This window comes from Chiloscyllium punctatum, chromosome 42, assembly GCF_047496795.1.
Source record: "Chiloscyllium punctatum isolate Juve2018m chromosome 42, sChiPun1.3, whole genome shotgun sequence".
NCBI classification, from domain to species: domain Eukaryota; kingdom Metazoa; phylum Chordata; class Chondrichthyes; order Orectolobiformes; family Hemiscylliidae; genus Chiloscyllium; species Chiloscyllium punctatum.
The window spans coordinates 44,774,143-44,799,459 of NC_092780.1; the positions used below are offsets into that span (position 1 = coordinate 44,774,143).

At 54.9% G+C, this 25,317-nt stretch overlaps 1 protein-coding gene across 2 annotated transcripts in view; it reads left to right on the forward strand.

Moving 5' to 3' along the window:
• Positions 1-22,641: 22,641 nt before the first annotated feature.
• LOC140465923 (aquaporin-2-like) overlaps positions 22,642-25,317 on the forward strand; it is a 72,100-nt gene continuing 69,424 nt past the window's right edge. The window contains exon 1 of one of the 2 annotated variants that reach the window (XR_011955189.1): positions 22,642-23,062. Coding sequence is in view for 1 of the 2 variants with exons in the window: in XM_072561880.1 (XP_072417981.1) it covers positions 22,691-23,062 (372 nt within the window). In the remaining variant the exon portion in view is untranslated. The remainder of the gene's footprint in view (positions 23,063-25,317) is intronic. The other variant, XM_072561880.1, reaches the window with a different exon arrangement.

The following is a 25,317-nucleotide window of genomic DNA, read 5'->3' on the forward strand; positions in this document are numbered from 1 at the left end:
GTACCTGTCTTCACATATCCCTACTTCACCACCCTGCCCCCACCATACCCTTTCCCAGCAGCTCACCCACACCCACCCCTGAAGAAGGGTTACATCCAAAACGTTGACTTCTCCACTTCCTGATGCTGCCTAGCTTGCCGTATTCTTCCAGCCTCCTGCTTGTCTACCTTGAGTTTCAGCATCTGCAGTTTTATTGTCTCTAACCGCCATTCAATCAAACTAGGGTCTCTACCATTGGGCTCATATCACATTCCAAAGAGCACCCCAACCAGTCCCGCCATCTAGCACTGACCCTGCTTTTCTTGTAGCTAATCTATCTACCCTGCACACTATGGGGCAATTTAGCATGGCCAATCCACCTAATGTGCATCTGTTAGGACTGTGGGAGGGAACTGGAGCAAACCCACTCAGACATGGAGCGAATGTGCAAACTCCACGCGCAAGGGTGGATTTGAACTTGGGTCCCTTACCTCTGTGGGGCAGCAGTGCTAACCACTGAGCCAACATGCTACCCTAAATAGGTTAAATAAGAATCAGAGGAAAACTCCCCACTGATTGGAGTCACACCTTGCACAAAGATTTTGGATGTCCCAAGACATCTCTGCAAAAGTTTGTCAAGGAAGTAGAATCATGGAATCTTGCAATACAGAATCAGGCCATTCAATCCATGGGAGGTCATGTTGCAGCTGTACAGGCTATTAGCGAGGCCACTTTTGGAAAACCCGTACTGTGTTCAATTCTGATCTCCCCGCTATTGGAAAAATGCTGTGAAACTTGAAAGGGTTCAGAAAAGATTTCCAAGAATGTTGCAAGTGTTGGAAGATTTGAGCTCCAGGGAGACACTGAATAGGCTGGGGCTATTTTAGGAGGTGCTAATGGCATAACGATATTATCGCTGGACTATTAATGTAGAGAACCAGGCAATATTCTGGGGATCCTGGTTCAAATCCTGCCATGGTAGAATTTGAATTCAATAAAAGATCTTTCAGAGGCAGCTCAGTGTTATCGCTGCTGCCTCCCAGCGCCAGGGACTTAGGATTGATTCCATCCTTGGGCGACTTGCACATTCTCCCTGTGTCTGTGTGGATTTCCTCCAGGTGCTCCAATTTCCTCTCACAGTCCAAAGATGTGCATGTTAGGGTGGATTAGCTATGATAAATTGACCATAGTGTGCAGGCTAGGTGGGTTAGCCACGGAAAATACAGGGATGAAGTAATAAGGCAGGTCTTGTGACAATGTTGCTCCTTTAACAAGGTTATGTTGTCCTTGGATTTTTTTCAGAGAGGTCGTAAAAGACACTGACTCTGAAAAGTCTGGCGTTGGATGGGTTTTAGGGCTAGTTTGATTATAGCTAACAGATGCTGCCTCAGGAAAAAAGGCTTTCAAATTTGTTTTTAAAAAACCCTTGTACAATGCAAGCAGAGTGGCCAGTTGTCCCAGCTCAGGTCTTCTCTGGTTTGGTTTGGTTTGGTTTAAGCACAGCAGTGATGAAAAGCTGCTGGACCCAAAGAGCAGACCCAAGTTGATCCTCCTCTCTCTTTGGCTTCTCTCCTATAAAACCTTGTGTTAAATTTCACTTTTTGTGAAAATGGGGATTTAGGGGGATTGTTGCAATTATTGGGAACAGCATCATTAAGTTGGGATGATCTACTGGATTTTAAAATGTGTTAAGTTATTTGTATTCTATTCTCTTTTGCTTGTATTTCATTCGGCAATCTTGTAAATCTTGTTTAAAACTATGTGGTTGTGACTAACTGCATCACTCCTGGAATATCCACATCATACCTACTTAAAACAACTAGCAACGTTAGGGTCTGGGCTACTTTCTTCATATGTTTTGAGGGGGTCTGGCCTGATCCATAACAGTCTGAATGGGATGATCTTTAGAGGGTTGATTGGCCTTGATAGACTGAATGGTCTGTTTCCATACTGTAGGAATTCTATGATGATATACAGTATCTTGGGTTCCATAAATAGAACACAAAAACAAGGCAGTTCTAGTAAATGTATTTCCATTTTCTCTGGAGTGTCAGAAGCTGTAGAAAATATAAGGGTAGCCTTCATCAAATAATGAAGGGCATGGATAGGGTGAATAGACAAGGACTTTTTCCTGGTGTGGTTGTGTCCAGAACCAGAAGGCACAGGTTTAGGGTGAGAGGGAAAAGGTGCAAAAGAAATCTAAGGGGCAATTTTTTCACACAAAGGATGGTGCGTTTATGGACCAAGCTGCCAGAGGAGATGTTGGAGGCTGGTACAATTATAACATTTAAAAGGCATCTGGATGAGTTTATGAATAGGAAGGATTTAGAGGGATATGGCCAAATGCTGGCAGATGGATTGAGATTAATTTAGGATATCTGGTCGACATAGACCAATTGAACCAAAGGGTCTGTTTCATTTCTGTACATCTCTATGACTCTATGACTCTGTCTTTACCAGCTCCCAAAATTCCAGACTTGTTGGCTTATGTCTGCCATTGGGAAGGTGTAAGAACCAACGTTAAAGAGATTGTAGCTGTGGAATTAGAAAAAAATCAAGGTAATTAGGAAATGTCAGCATGGTTTCACCAAAGGGAAATCATGTTTAACCAGTGTATTGGAACTCTTTAGAGGGATAACAGGCATTTTGGATAAAAGGGAGCCTATAGATATACTGTACTTGTATCTCCAGAAGATGTAACATATTAGCATGAATAGAAGTTTGGCTGCTGAAGAAAACACACAAAGTACTACTAAATCAGAGCAGAAGCAGAGCATTTAGGCCCTCAAACTTGCTTGTGTATTCAATGGATCATGGTTGATGTTTGCATTTCCATTTCCACATGTCTAGCCCCAATAATTCTTGATTTGCTGTCTAATAAGATTCTAGGAGAAAGTGAGGACTGCAGATGCTGGAGATCAGAGCTGAAAATGTGTTGTTGGAAAAGCGCAGCAGGTCAGGCAGCATCCAAGGAGCAGGAGAATCGACGTTTCAGACATGAGCCCTTCTTCAGGATTCCTGCTCCTGAAACATCGATTCTCCTGCTCCTTGGATGCTGCCTAATAAGATTCTACCCAACTCTGACTTCAACTATCTCTCCTCCTCTGCTTTCTGATGCAGAGAGTTCCAATGTTGCCCGACATAAAAAATCTCTGACATAAAAAATCTCACATCTCTAGCCTGAAAAGGTAACTCCTAATTTTAAAGCAAACACCCCTAGTTCTGGACTGGCCCACGAGAAGAAACATCTTTTCCATGTCCATCTTGAGGACATATAGGTGAAGGATAAAGTTGCCATTGCCCTCTCAAACCATAGGGCTGGTCTCTCATCAGAGAGAGACAACTGCTAGTGGTTTAACCTAAGCATCACCACACCTCAGGCAAGAGGAGACGTTAAGGAGAGGAGTCCTTTATAATAACATCAGCTGTTGCAGGAATTGAACCCACACAATTGGTATCACCCAATAATACAAACTGGCTGTCCAGCCAACTGAGCTAACTGACTCCTATAGGGATCAGGTACGCTATGCATAAATGAATCTTTGACTGATTGTCAGGCTGTGACAAATAAGGCCCCAGGGTCTGTGCTGAGCCTCAAGTTTATACAATTTATATCATTTAGATGTATGTTTGTGAAATTGAAGATGACAAGATAGGTTGGAATTCAAATTGATATAGTTAGGTTGAGTAAATGGGTGAAAATCAGTCATTGAGAGTGAGTCATAGCATTTTTACAGCATGCAATATCGTGTCTACACTGGCCATCAAACATCCAGACATTCTCATCCCTATCTCCAGCCCTGGGTGCTGTTGTTCAAGTCTTCAGCTAAATACTTCTTAAATATGTTGAGGGTACCCACCTCTTCCACACTTATAGGCAGTGAGCTCCAGATACCCACAATGCTCTGGGTGAAAAGCAAATTCCTCGAAGCACCTCGAAAGGTTGTGAAGGCATGGGTAAGATTTCTGGCAGCAGCTGAGCTGAGCCAAGTTCAGAGTAAGATTTTTATCAAACTGAGAAATAGGCAGTTTTAGTGATTGCTTGGAAGTTCAACTCTGAGCCAAAAATGACTGGTGAGCACTCTGGCAATTAGTGTCAAACAGTTGCCAGGGGAACAAATGGAGTCAGTGGTTAGAGAGCAGTGTTTGGAAGAAGCTCCTGCTGATTCATTACAGGATATCAAAAACACAGTGTGATAACTGGGCAAGTGAGGTGCTGCTGAGATGTCAGCAGCATACATGTGAAAACTATCACTCCACCTCTGTACGAATATAAGAAACAGGAGAATGAATCGACCATTGAGCCAATCAAGTCTATGCTTAAAGCAGGAATTGTATAACAAATTAAAATGACAGGAGGCAGCAGGTTGAGTCACTGAGATGGTTCCTCTTGAATGACCAAATGGAAAAAAGTGGGCAGATGTTTTTGTTCATGGCATCATACTGGAAGTGTTAGAAATGACAAAATGTGGAGGAGGGAGTATGAGGACAAGGAGCACCCTCAATGCGTGGGCATTGAGGGGGCAGGAGGAGTGAGGCAGGGCTCCTGTAAGCAGGACAATTCTCTCTTTCGGAAAGAAGAGAGCTTGGACAGTTGTAAAATTAAAGACATGACAGGGATGCAGAAGCTGGGAGTATGGAATGGAGTTTTCATCAAACTGAGAAGTGAATATGCACAGTCAGGAGAGCTGTAGGAATGAAGGAGTGTCATCAGGAACGCTGAGGGAGTAAGGGAGTGTGGAGCTGTGGGAGTGTGAGAGTGAGAGAGTGTGCGTGTGTGGGGATGTGGAGCTTTGCAAGTGTGAGAATGTGGGGCAGTGGGCATTTGGGAGTGTGGGGCTGTGGGAGAGTGGGGCTGTGGGAGAGTGGGGCTGTGGGAGAGTGGGGCTGTGGGAGAGTGGAAGGGTGTGGGAGAGAGGAGCTGTGGAAGTATGGGGCTGTGGGAGAGTGGAGCTGTGGGAGAATGGGGCTGTGGGAGAGTGGGGCTGTGGGAGTGTGGGGCTGTGGGGGTGTGGGGCTGTGGGAGTGTGTGGCTGTGGGAGTGTGGGGCTGTGGGAGTGTGGGGCTGTGGGAGTGTGGGGCTGTGGGAGAGTGGGGCCATATGAGAGTGGGGCTGTGGGAGTGTTGGAGTGGGAGCTCTGGGAGGGCAGAGCTGTGGGAGTGTGGGGCTGTGGGAGAGCGGGGGACGTGTGAGAGAGTGGAGCTGTGGGAGAGTGGGGCTGTGGGTGGGGCTTTGGGAGTGTGGAGCTGTGGGAGAGTGGGGCTGTGGGAATGTGGGGCTCTGGGAGTGTGGGGCTGTGGGAGAGTGGGGCTGTGGGAGGGTGGGGCTCTGGGAGTGTGGGGCTCTGGGAGAGTGGGGCTGTGGGAGAGTGGGGCTGTGGGTGGGGCTTTGGGAGTGTGGAGCTGTGGGAGAGTGGGGCTGTGGGAGAGTGGGGCTGTGGGAGAGTGGGGCTGTGGGAGAGTGGGGCTGTGGGAGGGTGGGTCTGTGGGAGTGTTGGAGTGGGAGCTCTGGGAGGGCAGAGCTGTGGGAGTATGGGGCTGTGGGAGAGTGGGGCTGTGGGAGAGTGGGGCTGTGGGAGAGTGGGGCTGTGGGAGAGTGGGGCTGTGGGAGAGTGGGGCTGTGGGAGAGTGGGGCTGTGGGAGGGTGGGTCTGTGGGAGTGTTGGAGTGGGAGCTCTGGGAGGGCAGAGCTGTGGGAGTATGGGGCTGTGGGAGAGTGGGGCTGTGGGAGAGTGGGGCTGTGGGAGAGTGGGGCTGTGGGAGAGTGGGGCTGTGGGGGTGTGGGGCTGTGGGAGAGTGGGGCTGTGGGAGAGTGGGGCTGTGGGAGAGTGGGGCTGTGGGATTGCAGAGCTGTGGGAGAGTGGGGCTGTGGGAGTGCAGGGCTGGGGGACTGCCGGGCTGTGAAGTGCGGGAGTGTGGGAATGTTGGAGTGTGGGGCTTTGGTAGTTTGAGAATGTGGAGCAGTGGGAATGTGGGAGTTTGGGGGTGTAGAGCTGTGTCTATTGGAATGGGAGCTCTAGGACTGCATTGCTGTGGGAGTGTGAGGCTGTGGTGCGTGGAGCTGTGGGGCTGTGGGAGTGTGGGGCTGTGGGTGTGTAGGAGTTTGGGGGTGTGGAGCTGCGAGAGGTTTGGAGTGGCAGCTGTGGGAGTGTGGGGCTGTGAGAGTGTGGGAGAGTGGGAGTGTGGTAGTGTGGGGATGTGGGGCTTTGGGAGTGTGGGGTTTTTGGACTATGGGGCTGTGGGAGTGAGGGAGTGTAGGGCTGTGGGAGTGTAGGGCTGTGGGAGTGTGGGGCTGTGGTAATGTGGGGCTGTGGGAGTGTGGGGCTATGGGAGTTTGTGAGGGTGCAGCTGTAGGACTTTGGTGCTGTGTGAGTGTGGGAGAGATTAGCTGTTGGAGTGTGAAGTTGTGACAATGTGGGAGTGTGGGGCTATGTGAGTGAGGATGTGGGGCACTGGGAGTGTGGGAGTATGTAGCCGTGGGAGAGATGGAGTGTGGGAGTGCAAGAATATGGGCAGTGGGAGTGTTGGAGTGAGGGAGTGTGGAGCTTTGGGAACATGGAGCTGTGGGAGTGTGGGTCTGTGGTAGTGTGGGGCTGTGGGAACAAAGAATAAAGAAAATTTGCAGCCCAAGAAAAGACCCTTCAGCCCTCCAAACCTGTGCCAATCCAAATCCACTGTCTAAACCTATCGCCCAATTCTGAAGGATCTGGGTTCCTGAGGGAGTGTTGGAGTGTGGGAGTGAAGGACTGTTGGAGTGTGGGAGTGTGGGGCTGTGGGATTGTGGGTCTATGGCAGTGTGGGAGTGTGGAGCAGAGGGATTGTGAGAGTGTGGAGTTATGGGAATAAAGAACAAAGAAAATTTTCAGCCCAGGAACAGACCCTTCAACCCTCCAAGCCTGTGCCAATCCAAATGCACTGTCTAAACCTATTGCACAATTTTGAAGGCCCTGGGAACCTATGGGAATGTTGGAGTGTTGGAGTGTGGGAGTGTGGGAGTGTGGGAGTGTTGGGGTGTTGGGGTGTGGGAGTGTTGGGGTGTTGGGGTGTGGGAGTGCTGGGGTGTTGGGGTGTGGGAGTGCTGGAGTGCTGGAGTGCTGGAGTGCTGGAGTGCTGGAGTGCTGATGTGCGGGAGTGCGGGAATGCGGGAGTGCGGGAATGCGGGAGTGCGGGAATGCGGGAGTGCGGGAGAGCGGGAATGCAGGAGTGTTGGAGTGCGGGAGTGTGAGAGTGTTGGAGTGTGGGAGTGTTGGAGTGTGGGAGTGCTGGAGTATTAGAGTGTGGGAATGCGGGAGTGCGGGAGTGTGAGAGTGTTGGAGTGTGGGAGTGTTGGAGTGTGGGAGTGCTGGAGTATTAGAGTGTGGGAATGCGGGAGTGTGGGAGTGTGGGAGAGTGGGAGTGTGGGAGTGTGGGAGTGTGGGAGTGCGGGAGTGTGGGAGTGTGGGAGAGTGGGAGTGTGGGAGTGCGGGAGTGAGGGAATGCGGGAGTGTGGGAGTGTGGGAGAGTGGGAGTGTGGGAATGCGGGAGTGTGGGAGTGTGGGAGTGTGGGAGTGTAGGAGTGCGGGAGTGTAGGAGTGCGGGAGTGTGGGAGTGTGGGAGTGTGGGAGTGTGGGAGTGCGGGAGTGCGGGAGTGTGGGAGTGTGGGAGTGTGGGAATGCGGGAGTGTGGGAGTGTGGGAGTGTGGGAGTGTGGGAGTGCGGGAGTGTGGGAGTGTGGGAGTGTGGGAATGCGGGAGTGTGGGAGTGTGGGAGTGCGGGAGTGTGGGAATGCGGGAGTGTGGGAGTGTGGGAGTGTGGGAGTGTGGGAGTGCGGGAGTACAGGAGTGTAGGAGTGTAGGAGTGTAGGAGTGTGGGAGTGTAGGAGTGCAGGAGTGTGGGAGTGTAGGAGTGTGGGAGTGTGGGAGTGTGGGAGTGTGGGAGTGCGGGAGTGTAGGAGTGTGGGAGTGTAGGAGTGCGGGAGTGCGGGAGTGCGGGAGTGTAGGAGTGTGGGAGTGTGGGAGTGCGGGAGTGCGGGAGTGCGGGAGTGTGGGAGTGCGGGAGTGTGGGAGTGCGGGAGTGCGGGAGTGCGGGAGTGTGGGAGTGTGGGAGTGTAGGAGTGTGGGAGTGTGGGAGTGTGGGAGTGTGGGAGTGTAGGAGTGTGGGAGTGTGGGAGTGCGGGAGTGCGGGAGTGCGGGAGTGCGGGAGTGTGGGAGTGTGGGAGTGCGGGAGTGCGGGAGTGCTGGAGTGTTGGAGTGTGGGAGTATAGGAGTGTGGGAGTGTGGGAGTGTAGGAGTGTGGGAGTGTAGGAGTGTGGGAGTGTGGGAGTATAGGAGTGTGGGAGTGTGGGAGTATGGGAGTGTGGGAGTGTGGGAGTGTGGGAGTGCGGGAGTGTGGGAGTGTAGGAATGTGGGAGTGTAGGAGTGTGGGAGTGCGGGAGTGCTGGAATGCGGGAGTGTGGGAGTGTAGGAGTGTGGGAGTGTGGGAGTGCGGGAGTGCTGGAATGCGGGAGTGTGGGAGTGTAGGAGTGTGGGAGTGTGGGAGTGCGGGAGTGTGGGAGTGTAGGAGTGTGGGAGTGTGGGAGTGTGGGAGTGTAGGAGTGTGGGAGTGTGGGAGTGCGGGATTGCGGGAGTGTGGGAGTGTGGGAGTGTGGGAGTGTGGGAGTGTAGGAGTGTGGGAGTGTGGGAGTGTGGGAGTGTAGGAGTGTGGGAGTGTAGGAGTGTAGGAGTGTGGGAGTGTGGGAGTGCGGGAGTGTGGGAGTGCGGGAGTGTGGGAGTGTAGGAGTGTGGGAGTGTGGGAGTGTGGGAGTGTAGGAGTGTGGGAGTGTGGGAGTGCGGGAGTGTGGGAGTGTGGGAGTGTAGGAGTGTGGGAGTGTGGGAGTGCGGGAGTGTGGGAGTGTGGGAGTGCGGGAGTGTGGGAGTGTAGGAGTGTGGGAGTGTGGGAGTGCGGGAGTGCTGGAATGCGGGAGTGTGGGAGTGTGGGAGTGTGGGAGTGTAGGAGTGCGGGAGTGTGGGAGTGTAGGAATGTGGGAGTGTAGGAGTGTGGGAGTGCGGGAGTGCTGGAATGCGGGAGTGTGGGAGTGTAGGAGTGTGGGAGTGTGGGAGTGCGGGAGTGCTGGAATGCGGGAGTGTGGGAGTGTGGGAGTATAGGAGTGTGGGAGTGTGGGAGTATGGGAGTGTGGGAGTGTGGGAGTGTGGGAGTGTGGGAGTGTGGGAGTATGGGAGTGTGGGAGTGTGGGAGTGTGGGAGTGCGGGAGTGTGGGAGTGTGGGAGTATAGGAGTGTGGGAGTGTGGGAGTATGGGAGTGTGGGAGTGTGGGAGTGTGGGAGTGCGGGAGTGTGGGAGTGTAGGAATGTGGGAGTGTAGGAGTGTGGGAGTGCGGGAGTGCTGGAATGCGGGAGTGTGGGAGTGTAGGAGTGTGGGAGTGTGGGAGTGCGGGAGTGCTGGAATGCGGGAGTGTGGGAGTGTAGGAGTGTGGGAGTGTGGGAGTGCGGGAGTGTGGGAGTGTAGGAGTGTGGGAGTGTGGGAGTGTAGGAGTGTGGGAGTGTGGGAGTGCGGGAGTGTGGGAGTGTGGGAGTGTGGGAGTGTGGGAGTGTGGGAGTGTAGGAGTGTGGGAGTGTAGGAGTGTGGGAGTGTAGGAGTGTGGGAGTGTGGGAGTGCGGGAGTGTGGGAGTGCGGGAGTGTGGGAGTGTAGGAGTGTGGGAGTGTGGGAGTGTGGGAGTGTAGGAGTGTGGGAGTGTGGGAGTGCGGGAGTGTGGGAGTGTGGGAGTGCGGGAGTGCGGGAGTGTAGGAGTGCGGGAGTGTGGGAGTGTAGGAGTGCGGGAGTGTGGGAGTGTAGGAGTGTGGGAGTGTGGGAGTGTGGGAGTGTAGGAGTGTGGGAGTGTGGGAGTGCGGGAGTGTGGGAGTGTGGGAGTGCGGGAGTGCGGGAGTGTAGGAGTGCGGGAGTGTGGGAGTGTGGGAGTGTGGGAGTGCGGGAGTGTGGGAGTGTGGGAGTGCGGGAGTGCGGGAGTGTGGGAGTGTAGGAGTGTGGGAGTGCGGGAGTGTGGGAGTGTGGGAGTGTGGGAGTGTGGGAGTGCGGGAGTGCGGGAGTGCGGGAGTGTGGGAGTGTGGGAGTGTGGGAGTGTGGGAGTGTGGGAGTGCGGGAGTGTGGGAGTGTAGGAGTGTGGGAGTGTAGGAGTGTGGGAGTGTGGGAGTGTGGGAGTGCGGGAGTGTGGGAGTGTAGGAGTGTGGGAGTGCGGGAGTGTGGGAGTGTAGGAGTGTGGGAGTGTGGGAGTGTGGGAGTGCGGGAGTGTGGGAGTGTAGGAGTGTGGGAGTGTGGGAGTGTGGGAGTGTAGGAGTGTGGGAGTGTGGGAGTGCGGGAGTGCTGGAATGCGGGAGTGTGGGAGTGCGGGAGTGCGGGAGTGTGGGAGTGTGGGAGTGTAGGAGTGTGGGAGTGTGGGAGTGCGGGAGTGCTGGAATGCGGGAGTGTGGGAGTGTGGGAGTGTGGGAGTGTGGGAGTGTGGGAGTGTAGGAGTGTGGGAGTGTGGGAGTGCGGGAGTGTGGGAGAGCGGGAGTGTGGGAGTGTGGGAGTGTGGGAGTGTGGGAGTGCTGGAATGCGGGAGTGTGGGAGTGTGGGAGTGTGGGAGTGTAGGAGTGTGGGAGTGTGGGAGTGTAGGAGTGTGGGAGTGTGGGAGTGCGGGAGTGCGGGAGTGTGGGAATGTAGGAGTGTGGGAGTGTGGGAGTGTAGGAGTGTGGGAGTGTGGGAGTGCGGGAGTGCTGGAATGCGGGAGTGTGGGAGTGTAGGAGTGTGGGAGTGTGGGAGTGTGGGAGTGTGGGAGTGTGGGAGTGTAGGAGTGTGGGAGTGTGGGAGTGTAGGAGTGTGGGAGTGTGGGAGTGCGGGAGTGCGGGAGTGTGGGAATGTAGGAGTGTGGGAGTGTGGGAGTGTAGGAGTGTGGGAGTGTGGGAGTGCGGGAGTGCTGGAATGCGGGAGTGTGGGAGTGTAGGAGTGTGGGAGTGTGGGAGTGTGGGAGTGCGGGAGTGCTGGAATGCGGGAGTGTGGGAGTGTGGGAGTGTGGGAGTGTAGGAGTGTGGGAGTGTGGGAGTGTAGGAGTGCGGGAGTGTGGGAGTGCTGGAATGCGGGAGTGTGGGAGTGTGGGAGTGTGGGAGTGTGGGAGTGTGGGAGTGTGGGAGTGTAGGAGTGTGGGAGTGTAGGAGTGTGGGAGTGTGGGAGTATAGGAGTGTGGGAGTGTAGGAGTGTGGGAGTGTGGGAGTCTGGGAGTGTGGGAGTGTGGGAGTATAGGAGTGTGGGAGTGTGGGAGTATAGGAGTGTGGGAGTGTAGGAGTGTGGGAGTGTGGGAGTCTGGGAGTGTGGGAGTGTGGGAGTATAGGAGTGTGGGAGTGTGGAAGTATAGGAGTGTGGGAGTGTAGGAGTGTAGGAGTGTGGGAGTGTGGGAGTGTGGGAGTGTGGGAGTGTGGGAGTGTGGGAGTGTGGGAGTGTCGGAGTGTGGGAGTGTGGGAGTGTGGGAGTGTCGGAGTGTGGGAGTGTCGGAGTGTGGGAGTGTGGGAGTGTGGGAGTGTGGGAGTGTAGGAGTGTGGGAGTGTGGGAGTGTGGGAGTGTCAGAGTGCGGGAGTGTCGGAGTGTGGGAGTGTGGGAGTGTTGCAGTGCGGGTGTGCGGGAGTGCGGGAGTGCTGGAGTGTTGGAGTGTGGGAGTGTGGGAGTGTGGGAGTGTGGGAGTGTGGGAGTGTGGGAGTGTTGCAGTGCGGGAGTATAGGAGTGTGGGAGTGTAGGAGTGTTGGAGTTAGGGAGTATAGGAGTGTGGGAGTGTGGGAGTGTAGGAGTGTTGGAGTGTGGGAGTATGGGAGTGTGGGAGTGCGGGAGTGCTGGAATGCGGGAGTGTGGGAGTGTGGGAGTGTAGGAGTGTAGGAGTGTGGGAGTGTGGGAGTGTGGGAGTGTGGGAGTGTGGGAGTGTTGCAGTGCGGGAGTGCGGGAGTGCGGGAGTGCTGGAGTGTTGGAGTGTGGGAGTGTGGGAGTGTTGCAGTGCGGGAGTGCAGGAGTGTAGGAGTGTGGGAGTGTGGGAGTGTGGGAGTGTAGGAGTGTTGCAGTGCGGGAGTGCGGGAGTGCGGGAGTGCGGGAGTGTGGGAGTGTGGGAGTGTTGGAGTGCTGGAGTGTGGGAGTGTGGGAGTGTTGGAGTGCTGGAGTGTGGGAATGTGGGAATGTGGGAGTATGGGAGTATGGGAGTATGGGAGTGCGGGAGTGTTGGAGTGTGGGAGTGTGGGAATGTGGGAATGTGGGAGTATGGGAGTATGGGAGTATGGGAGTGCGGGAGTGTGGGAGTGTGGGAGTGTTGGAGTGCGGGAGTGTAGGAGTGCGGGAGTGTGGGAATGTGGGAATGTGGGAGTATGGGAGTATGGGAGTATGGGAGTGTGGGAGTGTGGGAGTGTGGGAGTGTTGGAGTGCGGGAGTGTAGGAGTGCGGGAGTGTGGGAGTGCTGGAGTGTGGGAGTGTGGGAGTGTGGGAGTGTGGGAGTGTTGCAGTGCGGGAGTGTAGGAGTGCGGGAGTGTGGGAGTGCTGGAGTGTTGGAGTGTGGGAGTATGGGAGTGTGGGAGTGTGGGAGTGTAGGAGTGTGGGAGTGTAGGAGTGTTGGAGTGTGGGAGTGTGGGAGTGTGGGAGTGTGGGAGTGTTGCAGTGCGGGAGTATAGGAGTGTGGGAGTGTGGGAGTGTTGGAGTTAGGGAGTATAGGAGTGTGGGAGTGTAGGAGTGTTGGAGTGTGGGAGTATGGGAGTGTGGGAGTGTGGGAGTGTGGGAGTGTGGGAGTGTGGGAGTGTTGGAGTGTGGGAGTATGGGAGTGTGGGAGTATGGGAGTGTGGGAGTATGGGAGTGCGGGAGTGCTGGAATGCGGGAGTGTGGGAGTGTGGGAGTGTAGGAGTGTAGGAGTGTGGGAGTGTGGGAGTGTCGGAGTGTGGGAGTGTGGGAGTGTGGGAGTGTGGGAGTGTAGGAGTGTGGGAGTGTGGGAGTGTGGGAGTGTCGGAGTGTGGGAGTGTGGGAGTGTGGGAGTGTGGGAGTGTGGGAGTGTGGGAGTGTTGCAGTGCGGGAGTGCGGGAGTGCTGGAGTGTGGGAGTGTGGGAGTGTGGGAGTGTGGGAGTGTGTGAGTGTGGGAGTGTTGAAGTGCGGGAGTATAGGAGTGTGGGAGCGTGGGAGTGTGGGAGTGTGGGAGTGTGGGAGTGTTGCAGTGCGGGAGTGCGGGAGTGTGGGAGTGTGGGAGTGTGGGAGTGTGGGAGTGTTGCAGTGCGGGAGTGCGGGAGTGCGGGAGTGCTGGAGTGTTGGAGTGTGGGAGTGTGGGAGTGTAGGAGTGTTGGAGTGTGGGAGTATGGGAGTGTGGGAGTGCGGGAGTGCTGGAATGCGGGAGTGTGGGAGTGTGGGAGTGTAGGAGTGTAGGAGTGTGGGAGTGTGGGAGTGTGGGAGTGTAGGAGTGTTGGAGTGTTGGAGTGTGGGAGTGTGGGAGTGTGGGAGTGTGGGAGTGTTGCAGTGCGGGAGTGCGGGAGTGCGGGATTGCTGGAGTGTTGGAGTGTTGGAGTGTGGGAGTGTGGGAGTGTAGGAGTGTTGCAGTGCGGGAGTGCGGGAGTGCGGGAGTGCGGGAGTGTGGGAGTGTGGGAGTGTTGGAGTGCTGGAGTGTGGGAGTGTGGGAGTGTTGGAGTGCTGGAGTGTGGGAATGTGGGAATGTGGGAGTATGGGAGTATGGGAGTATGGGAGTGCGGGAGTGTTGGAGTGTGGGAGTGTGGGAGTGTTGGAGTGCGGGAGTGTAGGAGTGCGGGAGTGTGGGAGTGTGGGAATGTGGGAGTGTGGGAGTGTTGGAGTGCTGGAGTGTGGGAGTGTGGGAGTGTTGGAGTGCTGGAGTGTGGGAATGTGGGAATGTGGGAGTGCGGGAGTGTGGGAGTGTGGGAGTGTGGGAGTGTGGGAGTGTAGGAGTGTTGCAGTGCGGGAGTGCGGGAGTGCGGGAGTGCGGGAGTGCGGGAGTGTGGGAGTGTGGGAGTGTGGGAGTGTTGGAGTGCTGGAGTGTGGGAGTGTGGGAGTGTTGGAGTGCTGGAGTGTGGGAATGTGGGAATGTGGGAGTATGGGAGTATGGGAGTGCGGGAGAGTTGGAGTGTGGGAGTGTGGGAGTGTTGGAGTGCGGGAGTGTAGGAGTGCGGGAGTGTGGGAGTGCTGGAGTGTTGGAGTGTGGGAGTATGGGAGTGTGGGAGTGTGGGAGTGTGGGAGTGTGGGAGTGTGGGAGTGTAGGAGTGCGGGAGTGTGGGAGTGCTGGAGTGTTGGAGTGTGGGAGTATGGGAGTGTGGGAGTGTGGGAGTGTGGGAGTGTGGGAGTGTGGGAGTGTTGGAGTGTGGGAGTGTGGGAGTGTGGGAGTGTGGGAGTGTTGCAGTGCGGGAGTATAGGAGTGTGGGAGTGTAGGAGTGTTGGAGTTAGGGAGTATAGGAGTGTGGGAGTGTGGGAGTGTAGGAGTGTTGGGGTGTGGGAGTATGGGAGTGTGGGAGTATGGGAGTGTGGGAGTGCGGGAGTGCTGGAATGCGGGAGTGTGGGAGTGTGGGAGTGTAGGAGTGTAGGAGTGTGGGAGTGTGGGAGTGTGGGAGTGTAGGAGTGTTGGAGTGTTGGAGTGTGGGAGTGTGGGAGTGTGGGAGTGTGGGAGTGTGGGAGTGTTGCAGTGCGGGAGTATAGGAGTGTGGGAGTGTAGGAGTGTTGGAGTGTGGGAGTGTCGGAGTGTGGGAGTGTGGGAGTGTGGGAGTGTAGGAGTGTTGGAGTGTTGGAGTGTTGGAGTGTTGGAGTGTGGGAGTGTGGGAGTGTGGGAGTGTGGGAGTGTTGCAGTGCGGGAGTATAGGAGTGTGGGAGTGTAGGAGTGTTGGAGTGTTGGAGTGTGGGAGTGTGGGAGTGTGGGAGTGTGGGAGTGTGGGAGTGTTGGAGTGTTGGAGTGTTGGAGTGTGGGAGTGTGGGAGTGTGGGAGTGTGGGAGTGTTGCAGTGCGGGAGTAAAGGAGTGTGGGAGTGTAGGAGTGTTGGAGTGTTGGAGTGTGGGAGTGTGGGAGTGTGGGAGTGTGGGAGTGTGGGAGTGTTGCAGTGCGGGAGTGCTGGAATGCGGGAGTGTGGGAGTGTGGGAGTGTGGGAGTGTGGGAGTGTGGGAGTGTAGGAGTGTGGGAGTGCTGGAATGCGGGAGTGTGGGAGTGTGGGAGTGTGGGAGTGTGGGACTGTTGGAGTGTGGGAGTGTGGGAGTGTGGGAATGTGGGAGTGTGGGAGTGTAGGAGTGTGGGAGTGTGGGAGTGTGGGAGTGCGGGAGTGTGGGAATGTGGGAGTATGGGAGTGTAGGTGTGTGGGAGTGTGGGAGCGTTGGAGTGTGGGAGCGTTGGAGTGTGGGAGTGTGGGAGTGTGGGAGTGCGGGAGTGTGGGAGTGCGGGAGTGTTGGAGTGTGGGAGTGCGGGAGTGTGGGAGTGCGGGAGTGTGGGAGTGCGGGAGTGTTGGAGTGTGGGAGTGTGGGAGTGTTGGAGTGTGGGAGTGCGGGAGTGCGGGAGTGTGGGAGTATGGGAGTGTAGGAGTGTGGGAGTGTGGGAGTGCGGGAGTGTGGGAGTGCGGGAGTGTGGGAGTGCGGGAGTGTAGGAGTGTTGGAGTGTGGGAGTGTGGGAGTGCGGGAGTGTGGGAGTGCGGGAGTGTTGGAGTGTGGGAGTGTGGGAGTGTTGGAGTGTGGGAGTGCGGGAGTGCGGGAGTGCTGGAGTGTGGGAGTGTAGGAGTGTGGGAGTGTGGGAGTGTGGGAGTGCGGGAGTGTGGGAGTGCGGGAGTGTTGGAGTGTGGGAGTGTGGGAGTGTAGGAGTGTGGGAGTGCTGGAATGCGGGAGTGTGGGAGTGTGGGAGTGTGGGAGTGTGGGACTGTTGGAGTGTGGGAGTGTGGGAGTGTGGGAATGTGGGAGTGTGGGAGTGTAGGAGTGTGGGAGTGTGGGAGTGTGGGAGTGCGGGAGTGTGGGAATGTGGGAGTATGGGAGTGTAGGTGTGTGGGAGTGTGGGAGCGTTGGAGTGTGGGAGCGTTGGAGTGTGGGAGTGTGGGAGTGTGGGAGTGCGGGAGTGTGGGAGTGCGGGAGTGTTGGAGTGTGGGAGTGCGGGAGTGTGGGAGTGCGGGGGTGTGGGAGTGCGGGAGTGTGGGAGTGCGGGAGTGTTGGAGTGTGGGAGTGTGGGAGTGTTGGAGTGTGGGAGTGCGGGAGTGCGGGAGTGTGGGAGTATGGGAGTGTAGGAGTGTGGGAGTGTGGGAGTGCGGGAGTGTGGGAGTGCGGGAGTGTGGGAGTGCGGGAGTGTAGGAGTGTTGGAGTGTGGGAGTGTGGGAGTGCGGGAGTGTGGGAGTGCGGGAGTGTTGGAGTGTGGGAGTGTGGGAGTGTTGGAGTGTGGGAGTGCGGGAGTGCGGGAGTGCTGGAGTGTGGGAGTGTAGGAGTGTGGGAGTGTGGGAGTGTGGGAGTGCGGGAGTGTGGGAGTGCGGGAGTGTTGGAGTGTGGGAGTGTGGGAGTGTGGGAGTGTGGGAGTGCGGGAGTGTGGGAGTGCGGGAGTGTTGGAGTGTGGGAGTGTAGGAGTGTGGGAGTGTGGGAGTGTGGGAGTGTGGGAGTGTGGGAGTGTGGGAATGTGGGAGTGTGGGAGTGTAGGAGTGTGGGAGTGTGGGAGTGTGGGAGCGTTGGAGTGTGGGAGTGTGGGAGTGTGGGAGTGTTGGAGTGTGGGAGTGCGGGAGTGCGGGAGTGCGGGAGTGCTGGAGTGTGGAAGTGTAGGAGTGTGGGAGTGTGGGAGTGTGGGAGTGTGGGAGTGTGGGAATGTGGGAGTGTGGGAGTGTAGGAGTGTGGGAGTGTGGGAGTGTGGGAGCATTGGAGTGTGGGAGTGTGGGAGTGTGGGAGTGTGGGAGCGTGGGAGTGTGGGAATGTGGGAGTCTGGGGCCGTGGTCTGTGGAGCCATGGGGCTGTGGGAATGTGGGTCCACGGAGCTGTGGGAGTGTGGAAATGTGAGCATGTGAGACTGTGGGAGCATGGGAGTGTAAGGTTCTATTAATGTGGATCTGTGAGAGTTCAGGGCTGTGGAAGTGTGGGGCTGTGTGAGTGTTGGGATGTGGGAGTGTGGATCTGTGGGAGTTTGGAAATGTGGGAGTGTTGGACTGAGGTAGTGTGGAGCTGTGGGTGTGTGAGTGTTTGGGAGTGTGGGAGTGAGGGGCTGTGACAGTGTGGGACAGTGGGATTTGGGCACTGTGCAAGTGGGAGTGAGTAGCTGGAGGAGTTTGGATCTGTGTGAGTGCAGGAGTGTGGGGCTTTGCGAGTGAGAGAATGTGGGGCAGTGGGCATGTGGGATTGTAGATGTGGGAGAGATGGAGTGAGAGAGTGTAAGAACGTGAAGCAGTGGGAGTGTTGGAATGTGGAGCGCCTTGCTGTGGGAGTTTGTGAGGGTGAAGCTGTGGGAATTTGGAGCTGTGGGAGTGAGTAGCTGTACGAGTGTGGAGTTGTGAGAGTGTAAGAAAGTGGCATGTGGGATTGTGTAGCTGTGGAAGAGATGGAATGTGGAAGATTAGATTACATACAGTGTGGAAACAGGCCCTTCAGCCCAATAAATCCACACCGACCCTGCAAAGACAACCCACCCAGACCCATTCCCCTACATTTACTCCTTCACCTAACACTACGGGCAATTTAGCATGGCCAAATCACCTAACTTGCACATCTTTGGACTGTGGGAGGAAACCGGAGCACTCAGAGGAAACCCACACAGACACGGGGAGAATGTGCAAACTCGGCACAGACAATTGCCCAAGGTGGGAATTGAACCCAGGTCCCTGGCGCTGTGCTAACCACTGTGCTACCGTGCCGCCACATAGTGGAAGAATATGGGGCAATGGGAATGTGGAGGTATGGGAGTCTGAGGGTGTGGGACTGTGGGAGTGTGGGAGTGAGGGGCTGTGGGATTGTGGGGTAGTGGGAGTGTGGGGCAGTGGGAGTGTGGGAGTGTGGGAGTGTGGGAGTGTGGGAGTGTGGGAGTGTGCGAGTGTGGGAGTGTGGGAGTGTGGGAGTGTGCGAGTGTGGGAGTGTGCAAGTGTAGAAGTGTGCGAGTGTGGGAGTGTGGGAGTGTGGGAGTGTAGAAGTGTGCGAGTGTAGGAGTGTGTGAGTGTAGAAGTGTGCGAGTGTAGGAGTGTGCGAATGTGCAAGTGTGCGAGTGTGGGAGTGTGGGAGTGTAGGAGTGTGCGAGTGTAGAAGTGTGCGAGTGTAGAAGTGTGCAAGTGTAGAAGTGTGCGAGTGTAGAAGTGTGCGAGTGTAGGAGTGTGCGAATGTGCAAGTGTGGGAGTATGGGAGTGTAGGAGTGTGCAGGTGTAGGAGTGTGCGAGTGTAGAAGTGTGCGAGTGTAGGAGTGTGCGAATGTGCGAGTGTGGGAGTGTGGGAGTGTAGGAGTGTGCGAGTGTAGGAGTGTGTGAGTGTAGAAGTGTGCGAGTGTAGGAGTGTGCGAATGTGCAAGTGTGCGAGTGTGGGAGTGTGGGAGTGTAGGAGTGTGCGAGTGTAGCAGTGTGCGAGTGTAGAAGTGTGCAAGTGTAGAAGTGTGCGAGTGTAGGAGTGTGCGAATGTGCAAGTGTGGGAGTATGGGAGTGTAGGAGTGTGCAAGTGTAGGAGTGTGCGAGTGTAGAAGTGTGCAAGTGTAGAAGTGTGCGAGTGTAGGAGTGTGCGAATGTGCAAGTGTGCGAGTGTGGGAGTGTAGGAGTGTGCGAGTGTAAGAGTGTGCGAGTGTAGAAGTGTGCGAGTGTAGGAGTGTGCAAATGTGCAAGTGTGCGAGTGTGGGAGTGTAGGAGTGTGCGAGTGTAGGAGTGTGCAAATGTGCAAGTGTGCGAATGTGCAAGTGTGCGAGTGTAGGAGTGTGCGAGTGTAGAAGTGTGCGAGTGTAAGAGTGTGCGAGTGTAAGAGTGTGCGAGTGTAGAAGTGTGCGAGTGTAGGAGTGTGCGAATGTGCAAGTGTGCGAGTGTGGGAGTATGGGAGTGTAGGAGTGTGCGAGTGTAGGAGTGTGCGAGTGTAGAAGTGTGCGAGTGTAGGAGTGTGCGAGTGTGCAAGTGTGCAAGTGTGCGAGTGTGGGAATGTTGGAGTGTAGGAGTGTAGGAGTGTAGGAGTGTGGGAGTGTAGGAGTGTAGGAGTGTGGGAATGTGGGAGTGCTGTACTGTGGAAGTGTGGGGATGAGAGAGTTTGGAGATGTGAAGATTTGGGAGTGTAGCCTTGTGGGAGTGTTGGACTGAGGTAGTGTGGAGCTGTGAATGTGTGAGTGTTTGGGAGTGTGGAGTTGTGGGAGTTTGGGACGGTGAGAGTGAGTAGCTGGAGGATGTGGGTAGTGTGGGAGCGTGGGGCTGTGGGAGCGTGGGGCTGTGGGAGTGTGGAGCTGTGGGAGTGCCGTGCTGCGGGATTGTGGGACTTTGGGAGTTTGTGAGGGTGGAGCTCCAGGGAATTGGAACTGTGGGAGTGTGGAAGTGAGTAACTAGTAGTGTCAAGTTGTGACAGTGTGGGAGCGTGGGGCTTTGTGAGTGTGAGAATGTGGGGCAGTTGGTGTGTGGAGGTCTGGGAGCTTGAGGGTTTGGGTATGTGGGAGTGTGGGGCTGTGGGAGTGTGGGGCAGCGGGAGTGTTGGGGTGTGAAGCTGTGGGAGTCTGGCAGTGTGGGAGTGTGGAGCTTTGGAGCTTTTGGAGTGTGAGAGTGTGGGGCGGAGGGACTGTGGAACGGAGGGGCAGTGGGAGTGAGGGGCAGTGAGAGTGTTGGAGTGAGGAAGTGTAGAGCTGTGGGAATGTGGAGCTGTGGGGCTGTGGGGCTGTGGGAGTGAGAGCATTGAGTCGTGGGAGTGTGGGTCTGTTTGAGTGTGGGGCTGTGGGATTGTGAGGATTTGGGAGTGTGGAGCTGTGAGAGTGTGGAGCTGTGGGAGTGTGGGGCAGTGGGTGTGTGAGGCTGTGGGAGTGTGGGGCAGTGGGTGTGTGTGGGAGATTTTGGGGCTGTGGGGTTGTGGGACTGTGGGAGTGATGGGGTGCAGGTGTGATGGAGTTGCGGGGGTGATGGGGTATGGGGGTGATGGGGTGCGGGACTGCGGAGGTCTTGACAATGGGAATAGAGCTGAGGGAGTGTGGGATTTTGGGAACAAGGGAAAGTCAACAGGAAAGCTGTAGAAGGGAATGAGGTCAGTGAAGGCCTGCAAACAGTGAAATCATGACCCTCACGGCTAGAAGGAGATGTCTGACAGTTGGTGTTCCTCCTCTAAAAGTTCAAGGTCAGTTTGTCAGACAACAGTAGCACCAGCCTCATCAAAGGGTTTGATTGCGAGTGGTGTAAGAGTGGTACCTGGGAGGACATGTTCAGAGGGAGGGATTGAGAGTGTTTGAGGGGAGCAGCGAAGTCTCAATTGCTGAGGTCTTGTTGGCAGTGTTCAACGAAAAGATCGAAAGAACAAGAAGCTGGGTGGGGGACAGGTAAAACAGTCAGTTTGCTGTACATGGAGTAGGACAGTTGGTCCATAAAGTGAAGGGGCAGGAGAAGAGCTCAGCATCACATTGAGCTTGAAGCCTCTTGTAGCAAGGATGTAGCAGCAGCTTTTGCTAAAGACTGATTGCTCAGAGTCAGAGAGCAGGCAATCAGTGCAGCAAGTTTACCTGCCAATGCTAATACTTGAAACAGGGAACGTCTGAGGGAATCAAAGAAGAAGGGTCCAGAGGAGGATCCTACACCCCAGTTGAGCGTCAGGCCCCACACCCCAGTGAGTGTCAGGCCCCACACCTCAGTGTCAGGCCCCACACCTCAGTGTCAGGCCCCACACCCCAGTGTCAGGCCCCATACCCCAGTGAGTGACAGGCCCCACACCCCAGAGAGCGTAAGACCCACACCCCAGTGAGCGACAGGCCCCACACCCCAGTGAGCGACAGGCCCCACACCCCAGTGAGCGACAGGCCCCACACCCCAGTGAGTGTCAGGCCCCACACCCCAGTGAGCGACAGGCCCCACACCCCAGTATCAGGCCCCACACCCCAGTGAGTGTCAGGCACCACACCCCAGTGAGCAACAGGCCCCACACCCCAGTGAGCGACAGGCCCCACACCCCAGTGAGTGTCAGGCCCCACACCCCAGTGAGTGTCAGGCCCCACACCCCAGTGAGCGACAGGCCCCACACCCCAGTATCAGGCCCCACACCCCAGTGAGCGACAGGCCCCACACCCCAGTGAGCGACAGGCCCCACACCCCAGTGAGCAACAGGCCCCACACCCCAGTGAGCGACAGGCCCCACACCCCAGTGAGTGTCAGGCCCCACACCCCAGTGAGTGTCGGGCCCCACACCCCAGTGAGCGACAGGCCCCACACCCCAGTATCAGGCCCCACACCCCAGTGAGCGACAGGCCCCACACCCCAGTGAGCGACAGGCCCCACACCCCAGTGAGTGTCAGGCCCCACACCCAAGTGTCAGGCCCCACACCCCAGTGAGTGTCAGGCCCCACACCCCAGTGAGTGTCAGGCCCCACACCCCAGTGAGTGTCAGGCCGCACATCCCAGTATCAGGCCCCACACCCCAGTGAGTGTTAGACCCCACACCCCAGTGTCAGGTCCCACACCCAAGTGTCAGGCCCCACACCCCAGTGAGTGTCAGGCTTCACACCCCAGTGAGTGTCAGGCCCCACACCCCAGTGAGTGTCAGGCCCCACACCCCAGTGAGTGTCAGGCCCCACACCCCAGTGAGTGACAGGCCCCACACCCCAGTGAGTGTCATGCCCCACACCCAAGTGTCAGGCCCCACACCCCAGTGAGTGTCAGGCACCACACCCCAGTGAGTGTTAGGCCCCACACCCCAGTGAGTGTCAGGCACCACACCCCAGTGAGTGTCAGGCCCCACACCCCAGTGAGCGTCAGGCCCCACACCCCAGTATCAGGCCCCACACCCCAGTGAGCATCAGGCCCCACACCTCAGTGAGTGTCAGGCCCCACACCCCAGTGAGTGTCAGGCCCCACACCCCAGTATCAGGCCCCACACCCCAGTGAGCGTCAGGCCCCACACCCCAGTGAGTGTCAGGCGCCACACCCCAGTGAGTGTCAGGCCCCACACCCCAGTGAGTGTCAGGCACCACACCCCAGTGAGCGTCAGGCCCCACAACCCAGTATCAGGCCCCACACCCCAGTGAGTGTCAGGCACCACACCCCAGTGAGCGTCAGGCCCCACACCCCAGTGAGTGTTAGACCCCACACCCCAGTGAGCGTCAGGCCCCACACCCCAGTGAGTGTCAGGCCCCACACCCCAGTGAGTGTCAAGTCCCACACCCCAGTATCAGGCCCCACACCCCAGTGAGTGTCAGGCCCCACACCCCAGTGTCAGGCCCCACACCCCAGTGAGCGTCAAGTCCCACACCCCAGTATCAGGCCCCACACCCCAGTGAGTGTCAGGTTTCCAAGTGGGAAATATAGAAAACATTCTACTGAAATATGAAGAATCTATGGGTAACATCACAGGATGTGTCACTTCAAATTGTTGACAGAAAAACAGAAAATCAATGTCATTAGTAATCTCAGCTCTCGTTGTAAGCTTCACCGTTTTGGAAGATCCTCACCATCAGCAAATCAGAAACTGCAAGTGGAAAAATACCAGAAAGATTTTGTTTGAGTCCTTCAACCACTGACCTTTAGGTTATCCCCCTGTAAGCGGGCCCCTCCTCAGCAGCCAACTACAAATAGTCAGAATTGGAGTTCTGTCCTCATTGCTCGATAGCCACAGCTCCGAGATGAAGCAGCTAAAGGAAGAACTGCAGAGTGAGTCATTTTGGAGAGCTCTGACTGCTGAATTCCTGGGTACTGCAGTCTTTGTATTCTCCAGTGTGGGCTGTGCTCTGCCCTGGGCTGGAAACAGCCCTAGCACTCTGCAGATAGCTTTGGGCTTTGGTCTAGGAGTGACCACTGTCTCTGTTTTCACACAGGGAGTGAGTGGGGGCCAGCTCAACCCTGCTGTCAGCTTTGCTTTGTTCCTCAGTCTGCGAATTAGCCCACTTCGGGCTGTACTGTACATGGCTATGCAAGGGCTGGGGGCAATCACAGCGTGCGCCCTACTCTATGCACTTACACCGCAAGATATCCGTGGAGAGCTGGGACTTAACAAGGTAAGTGAGCAGCCATAGATAAGGAGATACACATGTTCCCACATACTGACAGATCTTGTCACTAATCAGCTCCCAGTTCCAACTCTCAAATTGAACTTGGAATAGCCCTGAAACCCAACTCCTAACACTAATTAGTCGCAGCTCAGAAACTTAACCAGTAACAGTTCCCTAACTTAGCTCGTGACAGCTCTAACCCACCCAACTAGTCACAGTTTGCTACCAGAACTTGTGGTAGTTCTCAATAAGAAGTCGAGACAGCACTCAAAAGTAACTGATAATTGCTCTCATCTCCAAACAATACCAGCTCCAATGTGAAATGAAGAACTACAAGATCATAAGACGTGGGAGCAGAAATAGATCATTTGGCCCATTGAGTCTGCTCAATGGGATCATGGCTGATCTGATCATTCCTTTTTTCACTCTTAATCCCATAACCTTTATTCCCTTAATGATCAGAACTCTGTTTACTTCAGTTTTGATTTAATGACCCAGTTTCAACAGCCTCCTGTAGGAAAACATGCCACTCATTGCCAACTAGAAATCTAACGAGTAAAAAGCTCTTTTCCCCAGAGAAGTAACTGTTCTCATCACTAATGAGTATCAGCTCTTGATCCCAATTAGTAATAGTTCTGATTACCTAAGAGTAACTGTTTTGATCCCTGTTCTCAATCCCAACTAGTCACAGCTCTCAACTCCATCTCATGACAAGCCCTGCAAAGAAAGGAGACTGACTGTCCAGAATCTGGGATGGAATGTCAAAGGACGGTGGCACGATGGTTAGCACTGCTGCTGCACAGCACCAGAGATCTGGGTTCAATTCCCACCTCAGGTGACTGACTGTGTGGAGTTTATACATTCCCCCTTGTCTGCGTGGGTTTCTTTCGGGTGCTCTGCTTTCCTCCCACAGTCCAAAGATGTGCAGGTCTGGTGAATTGGCCATGCTAAATTGCCCGTAGTGTTAGGGAAATGATCTAGGTGGGTGATGGGTTGGTGTGAACTTGTTGGGCTGAAGGGCCTGTTTCCACGCTGTAAATAATCTAGACATGGTGGCTGTCATTCAGCAGATCACAAAGACTGAGGGAAGAGAAGAGGGAAGAGAATGGATTGGCAGTTATTTTACTGATGAAAACCAAGTTTTAGTGCTCAAAGTGTTTATGCTAAAAACATTGTTGAATCATAGAATGATAGGGTACCAAATAAGGCCATTTGGCCCATTTTAACTGTGCGATGTGGTTGGGTTATCTAATTAATCACACCATCTTCTTCTCCAAAACTCTGTAATTTTGTCCTTCGAAGTATTTAACCTGGTTTTCATTTAAATATAACTTTTATATCTGCTTTCACTGTGTTAGAGAGTGTGTTCCTGATTACTTGTTGAGTAAAATGTGTTTCCTTAAGATTGGTTCCTCTGACAGTCACCTGACAGACATTTCTTCTGTCACTGGGAAAATATTTTGCATGTTGACCCTATCAAAACTGTTCATGGTTTTAAATACCACAACAAAACCACGAGGAGACTATTCCAGGTTTCTGTGGTATTCCATAGAATGGACCCCTCTTCTTCCTGGTTACCAATCCAATAAATCTTCTGTACACTGTCTCCAAATATTGACATTACCTCTAAATATGTGGTGGTCTGAATTGCAACCCATATTCCAGCTGAGATCTGATCAGTTTTCAGTTGAACTTTCCCCTCCCTGTGTGACAAGAATAGTGACTACATCGGGTGAAAATGAGAAAATCTGATTCTCCAGTCAAGAATAACAATAGATAGAAAAATAGAACAATACAGCGCAGAACAGGCCCTTTGGCCCTCGATGTTGTGCTGACCTGTGAACTACTCTAAGCCCATACCCCTACACTATCCCATCATCATCCATGTGCTTATCCAAGGATTGTTTAAATCTCCCTAATGTAACTGAGTTAACTACATTGGCAGGTAGGGCATTCCACGCCCTTACCACTCTCTGAGTAAAGAACCTGTCTTTGACATCTGTCTTAAATCTATCACCCCTCAATTTGTAGTTATGCCCCCTTGTACTAGCTGACATCATCATCCTAGGAAAAAGACTTTCACTGTCTACCCTATCTAATCCTCTGATCATCTTGTATGTCTCTATCAAATCCCCTCTTAGCCTTCTTCTTTCCAATGAGAACAGACCCAAGTCTCTCAACCTTTCCTCATAAGACCTTCCCTCCAGATCAGGCAACATCCTGGTAAATCTCCTCTGCACCTTTTCCAATGCTTCCACATT